This window comes from Hippoglossus stenolepis, chromosome 10, assembly GCF_022539355.2.
Source record: "Hippoglossus stenolepis isolate QCI-W04-F060 chromosome 10, HSTE1.2, whole genome shotgun sequence".
NCBI lineage: Eukaryota > Metazoa > Chordata > Actinopteri > Pleuronectiformes > Pleuronectidae > Hippoglossus > Hippoglossus stenolepis.
Window position 1 is genome coordinate 8,148,927 of NC_061492.1, and position 8,519 is coordinate 8,157,445.

An 8,519-nucleotide genomic window follows, 5' to 3' on the forward strand; every position below is an offset into this window, starting at 1 on the left:
AAATGAGCGTGCAGCGCTGCAGCTGTGGGCGTCTAAAAACAGACAGGTTTTGCTGCAATCTCTTCTATTCTTAAAAAGATCCCGGTGGTTTCATGGAAGGAATCCCAGCGCGGTGATGGGAAGCCCAGGGCACCGGTTCGGTCGGGGTTGGCTGCAGCGGTTTTCTGCAGCTTCATCACCAGACGGCATAAATATGTCTGTTGTTTCAAACGCTGTCGTTTATGGTGTAAAAAAGCAGCAGCTCCGTGATTGGATGAGACGCAGCTCAAACCCCAGGATCTCATCACATAGTTACGCTGCGGTTTCTTTTCAGGAGTCATTACCTCCAAACTACCGGGAGGCAGAAAGCACATCTCACTTTGCATCAGTGCAAATTAGGCTGGTTTGGAGAAAAAACATGTTTGTGACCATCACGTATTTTAGGTTGTGGGGAAGGTGTTCCGTTGTGGATCGCTGCTGACTATTTTCTACAGGTGTTTATCTTTACATTTTATACTTTGAGGGTTTATTCATTTGCTTTATTTATTTGAACAATGGTTTTAAGATTTATTCTATTCTTTGAAGGCTCAGATCTTACTTATGCATTTCATACTCATGTATTTTCTCATTGTCTGTTTGTGTGAGCTCAAATACAAATCAATGATTAAAGTATTGGATTTAGGACATTCTGTTTTGTTGGATTTGATCAATAAGATGGGATAGAGGGCATTTATGTGTCAATCTACATATCCAAAAAGCTATTTATATATTTTGACACTTTGTATGTAATTTCATTATTTTAAGCTAATTATTGTAATTACACATCCTGATGGTTTCACACCCAATTTATAATTCAGTGTGAGAAGTTATTGCATCTTATCTATAAAGAGTTGATACTCCAAACTACTGGGTTTTTTGTAAATGGGCGCCTGTAATGTTTTACCATTTCAATATTTTACCACATGAGGGCGCTATAAGGCAAAGAATCCATGGGGTGCGTTTCTCCATCTCAAGAGAAATCTCAGAGCAACTAAAGCTACGGGTGTTAATGTGAGGAATGTTTTTATATTCGCTCCACACGATAAACAAAATGAGCCAATTCACACTTCAGTCCTTTATTCTTCAGTGCTCACAGAAAAACAAACGGAACACTTTGTCGGCAATGTTACATTCCACATCGAATAAAGTGAAGCCTCATTATGTACAAAAAAAGATGCTGCTCAAAGATTAGCGCCCCCTGGCCCCTCGTTTTTGTGCTTTTTTGTAGCGTCGATTTTAAGTGGTGTAGTCATCACAGCTTGATGCAAAAAATCTGCTTAAAACATCTCCCAATTTTATTCAATCTTACAAATGGTGAAAAACAAGAAAAAAAACTTCATTTACAATGGGTAATCTGTTAAAAACTTCAGTCATTTAGGTACATCTCAGTCATAAAACCAGTAATATCAAAGTCTATACAACGTGCATTACTACAGAGTTTTGAAATGGTGGAAATCTAAATGGAAAGTGATGAGCATCTATTGTTTTTGACAGTTAACTAAGTCTAGTTCATTCAGGAATGGTTGTGTCCACAGGAGCGTCGAGCTTTAAAGAGTTGTAAACAACTGTGCACTGCAAAGACAACATGTAAGACTTGGTTTCCCTTTAAAAAAGATCACAATGTGTCACATCTTGCAGACACAGCTTTAGCTGCTACATCCAATTGCCCAGCACCAAATACTTAAGATTAAATATGTCAAATTCAGCAACATGTCAACACAGTCATGGTTTCATGTAGAAAAAAAACAAAAAAACACTCACACTCACATTCGCACTTTCACACTCACCCACGTCACAAATGCAAGCACCAATGAGCAGTGAAGAAGCAGCACACTCGCCAGTACACCTCCTGTCCATCACTGCCACGGACATTGCAGTCATTGTGGACGGGGTGGTTGCAGAATAGTAAACAGAAACACCAACAAAAAAAGAAAACAAAAAAAATCCCTGGTTTTAGACAAGTCCTCGCATTCCTTCAGACGGGCTCCATCATCTCCTTCATTCTGGTGTCTTGATCAGCAGGATTACTCGGTGGCGGCGGGGGCGGCCTCCGGACTGGCTGCCGTCTCTGGCTCAGCGGGTGAAGCTTCAGCTGGTTTCTCCTCTCCACCTCCTGCGGCTTCTCCCTCTGCCTTCACCTCCTCCACTGGCTTTGGCTCCTCAGCTGCAGCCTCCTTGGCTCCCTCCTCACTGGCCTCGGCTGGCTTGGCCTCCTCAGCAGCTGCCTCCTCTGATGCCTCCTTCTCTCCCTCCACTGGCTCTGCTGCGGCTGCTCCTTCCTCTGCAGCCTCCTCAGACTCCTTCTTGGTCTTCCTGAAAGAGAAGCCGCTGAGCTTGAAGGAGGGTTTCTTGAAGGAGAAGCGCTTCTTCTTCTGCTTGCCGTCCTCGCTGGTGGATGGAGTGCCTTCCTCCGGCTTGGCAGAGGCTTCCCCGTTTGTGGCTGCGGGCTCCTTCTCTCCGTTGGCCTCGGCACCCTCTACTTTCTCGCCTTCTTCTTTGGGCACCTCCTCGGTTGGAGTGCTGCCGTTGGCCTGGACATCAGCTTTGTTGGCCTCCTCTGCAGTCGGAGAGGCATCTCCATTGGTTTTGGCATGGCCGTTCTCCTGGAAAAGAACACACATTTAATTCCTCCACAAATGCATCACCATGCCATTTAAATTTAACAAAAAGGGAGGGGCAGACGCTGGTCTACGTTTGCACATGTGGATGCAAGACTAACACCTGCAACATGTGGCGTGCTCACATTTAATTATATGCACCGACTGGTAGTAACCAATTGGGAAATGACCCTAAAACTGCAGCAGCATCTGTTACCAGGAGAGTGACGACAGATCTGTGGCTTTCAGCAGTAGGCTATTCGGTTAGACTGCAGTACCGCAGGGATCCTGGGGGTGGCGTTCGGTGTGGAGACGATGGGAGCCAGATGGAAATTTGGGAATTTTTAATCTGGTTTTAACGCCCTGTGTTTTCAATAAAAACGCATTTAACGTCAAATAATCAATAATCCTCACGCACTTTAATGTGTGCTTGGTATAAATCATTGATTTTGTGGGTTGCGTGTGCACAAAAACGTGCTTTCTTTCTTGAACCCGGCAACAAAGGCGTGGTATCTTTTTTAGAAAAAAAAAAATGGCCATGCCTCAATGAGAGCGACCGAAACACCAAATCTGCACAAACTGCGCCTGAATCCGATGAAAACATTCGAGTGCAAACGATGTGAAATGTTTGAGAAGAATTTGAAAATGACATTTGAATCAATCTCAGTCAGAAACAGGTCATTAGATTTAGTTATTAAATCCCCATATTTGCAAAACGCAAAACACATGCACGCAACAATTAAAGCGTTTAAACCGCGTTGAAATAATTGCGTTGCTAACAATGTGGCGCTGCGCACAGCGGCAAACTGAGACAAAGCGCTCGCCGGTGAAAATGGATCCGACATGTGGCCACTTTCCCCTGGACGCCGGGTGAGCGTGCGGGTGCAGCTTCGGTGAGGGGGGGGGGAAACATCGGCTCCACGCATCGCCACTAAGGAATCAAACATTTATTTTCTACCGACCTGTCCGTTCGTCTTCGCCGCCACGGCCGCACCTTCTGCGGGCTTTTCCACCGCGGCGTCCTCTTTCCCAGCGGTTTTGGAGGTTTGCGCTCCCATGCTTTCTCTCGGTCCAACAAAGGAGCCCGACCGATCAAATGAATGAACAAAGACCGCAAAGCTTCCTGCTTCCCCCCAAAAAAGACACTCACGCACGCACGCACGCACACGAGCGACACCTCCTTTCTGCGCAAAAAACACACAACGCGACGCGAGAGGAGACCGCAGCAGAAGGAGACGCGGAAAAAATGTGGCGAAGGGGCTCAAAAAAAGAAAAGGGAAATTCTCTCTCTCGATTTTTTTTTTTTCCTTTTTTTTTTTTTCGCTGGAACCCGAGCGGAGTTTTGCAGATGGAGAGAATCGGCCCCCGCCGCAAATGAGATGCGGGAGAACAACGCCCAAGTCCACTGATGAATGGGCGCCGGGGCTATGACGTCACGACCAGCGCGTCCCAGCCAATCACCAGTCCCCGGTATCCAACGAGCAAAGAGTGGGGGGTTGTGGGTTTGGGGGGTGCACGGTGGTCACGGACAATGGAGGAGACACAACAACATGGCCTACAACTTGTCTTCCATTAACGGTACCCTGCAGAAAGTTCCTCTCTAACGGAGCTTTAGAAAACGACCTGTAGATGTGTGATGACTCTGATTCTAAGCAGGCGAATGTTCTCCCCCCACAAACAGCTGCTCCTCCTGCACTGAGGGAAACGCTGTGTTTAGAAATCTGTGTTTTTCAAGAATAAAAATGGCCCCCATTTGTATTTTTGCTTGTAGCTGATTTTGGGGCTGGGCTGCAACGCAATGTCAATAGTTATCGACAAAATGGATTTGAATCAACATCAATACAACAGAACTCCAATGTATAATGATGTGATACTTGTGCATTGTGTAAATACACTGATGAGGTATTACATGTAATTTATGTGGCTCAGATTTGTCAGTTTGAAACAATAACCTTCACTCAAAAGCAGAAATAAGGCCTTAAATCTAAAAGAAATAATAATGTGACATGTATCCTTGAAATTATCGATATTGATTAATATATGAAGATTTTCTTCTTGATATCATTTTTGGTCATATCGACCTAAGATGACTTTGAGTTCATGTAATTTTGGTATTTGCTTATTCTGGCCATCCTCTCAAACGTCCAATTAAATAGGCTTTATTTGTAATTGTAACACAATATGATATACAGTAGCACACCCTACAACATGGCTCACAATGGTTGTGTTAGTATATGCTAGCACCAAAACAACAGCATGTTTTGGAGCTGACAAAGCAGAGCTCAGCTGGTCTCATGTTCCATCACCATGCAGCCTCCTGACATATGCTCACTAACAGTAACTATAAGCGCCTGTGCCCACAACTCCCAGCATCCCTCTTCTTGCATAATAGCGTCTTGTCTGCTCGTTGCAGCTGGAGCATCCCAGTGACCCAGATATAATGAGAGTTTATGGTCGTCCTCTGCTGCTGCTGCTCCCTCCTCCAGCAGCCTGCAGTGCTCCGACTCCACCACCAGCCACAAGTCTCCTCTCTCTCCCTCCCTCTGCATGACCCACATCTCCATGGTTACCAGTCCAAAATGGCCCCGAGGAAGAGGAGGCTGCGTGTCACCGGCTCGGCAGTCATGACTCCCGGTTGGGGAGAAGTAGGGTGAGAGTGAGTTCAGAACTGTACGCGGTGCAGACAGCAGTTTGGGGATTAGGGCAGCTTCTGTCACCCACCCTCTCTCCGGCATCAGAACTAGGCCATGCTCATTGTTGTGATATTCTGATTACATGCAAAGCTGTGAGTGTTGTGTTGAGCTGCCGTGAAAGAGTAAAGTGGAAGACAAAGCCAAGCAGGGCATGACATGTTTTCAGAAAGCACCGGGGACCCCAGACATTTCAAACACTTCACCTGTCAGGAACACACTGTCTGCTATGCCTTTAATATTAAGGATCCTAGTGTGTGCGTGTGTGTGTGTGTGGGTGTGTGTGTGTGTGTGTGTGTGTGCGTGTGTGTGTGTGTGTGTGTGCAAGAGCTGCAGGCTTCAAATCAACACAACCTTCAATAATTTATAATAAGTTATGTCAAATCTAACCATTCAATGCCACCATCCAGAAAACAAGGAACCATTTTTTCAAATATTGTTATTTGGTTTATTTAAAAAAAATGTATTGACCACACAAGTATTTTTGTTATTTGTATTTTAGGCCTCTTGCCAACCAGTTGCGTTGTCCATTTATGGTAAATGTTCACCTCTGCCCCATGTTTAATGATGTCAGTTTAGAGTAAGAACTTGACAATCTGTACATAATTCCCTTCATTAAAATGAAAAGCATTTTCTTCTTTTAGTGGACAAAAACAATATTTATAACCCAGGAAAATAGGTATAATGTTTTATATTCTGAAAAAACATTATTAAAGATAACTAACTTTAGATGTTGCTGCATTTACTGATATACAAGCATGAAAGTCTGAAATGAGCCTAGAAAGGTCATCCCACTGTCTAACAATACTTCCTGCCCACACACATTACATTACATTACATTTAGCTGACGTTTTTATCCAAAGCGACTTACAATAAGTGCATTCAACCATGAGGGTACGAACCCAGAACAAGAATCAAGAAAGTACAATTTTCTTAAAGAAAGCCAAACTACAAAGTGCTATAGGTAAGTGCCATAGAAGTGCCACTAAATCGCTATTTTTTTTATTTCATTTTTTTAATTCATGGTATAGTCGGAAGAGATGTGTTTTTAGTTTGCGGCGGGAGATGTGTAGACTTTCTGCCGTCCTGATGTCATTGGGGAGCTCGTTCCACCATTCAGGAGCCACCATTTATGGAACGAATAGGTTTGCAGATATGACATCAAAATGTGTCAAGATACTAAAACAAGCTCAAAGCATCAAGCATAAGTTCATTGTCAGGTAAAAATCATAAACAGTTCATGGTTGCAGCTTCTCCTGTGTGTGGAGTTGCAGCTTTTTTCTGACTTATGTGATTTTAAATGATGTATCTCTGGCTTCTGGACAGAAGAAAAATACATTTGAGACCTTTCACTGTTGGAAAATGTGATGAATATCTTTCACTGTTTTCTGACATGTGACAGATAGAGCACCTTGTCCTGTAGTCTGATATACAGTTCTACCAATCATAGAGTGGCTATGACAGAGAGGCAGTTTGATTCCCTACTCCCCCCCTCCACATGTTATAGTGTTATTGACCAAGTCACTAAACTAAATTGATGCATCTGCCAGCATGAATGTGATACGTAAACTAAATGATTCTATATTATATTATTATATTGTATTTGACTGATTGTGTTTCTGAGTGTTTTTGCTCTTCAGTCTGATCTGTAATAACATCTGTAAAACTGGAGGAATGCTAAGTGAGTACAGGTCAAAGGTCAACATCGGGTTTCAGGAACACAAACCTGAGTAAAACTTGTAAAATATCAAAAAGTAAAATATATATAATAATGCTTGAAAGACAAATTGACTTCTGTTAAATATCTGTGTTGGTTCATGTATTGTTGCCATTTAGATGAGTCAACACATGAGTGTGAAATTTTACCCCCCGACACACACTCACGCTCGTGCTGCCTGTGAAGGCATATGCACATCTACAACACAACCGACATATTTAGCTTTTATTTGGATATTATTATTGTTTTATCATTCATGTTATGTTATTATTGTATTGACTCTTGTAGTTAGTCATGTTGATTTCACATTTTCTGTTTTGGGGAAACATTATTGTCTTTATCGATCCGCCCACTACTGCCCCCCCCCCCTGCGCTGTATATTCATTCTCTATGTATTTATTGTTAAACTGTTCAAATAGATAATTTACAAATGACAAAATTACAGTCTGGTTGAAGGCTGGCGAAAGGCAGTGGCTGAATTTTGCTGGTGTTTTCCTCTTTCATTTTCTTGGTCAGCTTCCAGTGAGAGTAGTTAACACCTGAATATGAGTGTGTGTGTGTGTGTGTGTGTGTGTGTGTGTGTGTGTGTGTGTGTGTGTGTGTGTGTGTGTGTGTGTGTGTGTGTGTGTGTGTGTGTGTGTGTGTGTGTGTGTGTGTGTGTGTGTGTGTGTGTGTGGTGTGTAGTGTGTAGTGTTAAACTCTACAAATAAAACCTCAGACCTCAGCAGGGGGATCCCACTTATTAACAAATTAACAGCCCCTCAGGCTCAAAGAAAAGGAAATCACCTGCTCTTGATTTGAGCTGGAACCAAATCTCTCATATTCTCAGACCTGCATGGTAAAAGCCACTGTTTTTAAAATCCACATTTCAAATAAAATAAAAATAAATACAGCAAATCGAACTCTACTTGAGTTAAACAAAAACAGACAATTTATCAATCTTGTCTTGTTTTTTTTTTTTCAATCACTCCAGAGAGGAGGCGGTGTCCTGCTACATATTGTAATATCTGATTGGCCGTAAATTCTGTCCATCAAATTTCTATGGTCGATGTGGATCCGCATCAGTCGGACGCAATAACATCTGCGTCAAGATAACGTACAGACACCGGAACACTGAAGGTTTGCATACCAAAATAAAATCCCCAAAGCTTTTATTATATTTGAAATGTTACATTCTTATTAAAACAGTGCGTTTAACTAAGCTATTTAACAAGGTCAAACCATCATTGCATTTATATTATTTTACACAGTTCTATCTGCTTTATTTGTACTATTTGTCTCTTTCAACTTATTTTTGAATTTTTACACGGATGCGTCCTTTTTTATTTCTTTCACCTCTTTGATCCTAACTCTTTATAATCTTATATTTTGCTTGAACATGGATTCAAACCGACTACCTCTCTGTGTATGAAATGTGCTGTATGAATAAAACTGCCCGGCCTTGTATAGATTAGCTTAAAGGTTCAGTGTGTAAGATTTAGGTGAAACAGATCTATT

At 42.4% G+C, this 8,519-nt stretch overlaps 1 protein-coding gene across 1 annotated transcript; it reads right to left on the minus strand.

The window, feature by feature from the left end:
- Positions 1 to 1,078: 1,078 nt before the first annotated feature.
- On the minus strand, positions 1,079 to 4,008 carry marcksb (myristoylated alanine-rich protein kinase C substrate b). Its single transcript, XM_035168994.2, has 2 exons — positions 3,578 to 4,008; positions 1,079 to 2,621 (listed from the first exon to the last, which is right to left on the minus strand). The coding sequence occupies exons 1-2, from the start codon at positions 3,671 to 3,673 to the stop codon at positions 2,043 to 2,045; spliced, it is 675 nt and encodes a 224-aa protein (XP_035024885.1). The 5' UTR covers positions 3,674 to 4,008; the 3' UTR covers positions 1,079 to 2,042.
- Between the last annotated feature and the right edge of the window lie 4,511 nt (positions 4,009 to 8,519).

Bases quoted from the DNA above. Each gene is read 5' to 3' on its own strand.
- marcksb (XM_035168994.2), bottom strand. From the start codon at position 3,673: ATGGGAGCGCAAACCTCCAAAACCGCTGGGAAAGAGGACGCCGCGGTG. The intron at 2,622-3,577 runs GTCGGTAGAAAA...GTTCTTTTCCAG, and splicing joins CGGCGAAGACGAACGGACAG to GAGAACGGCCATGCCAAAAC.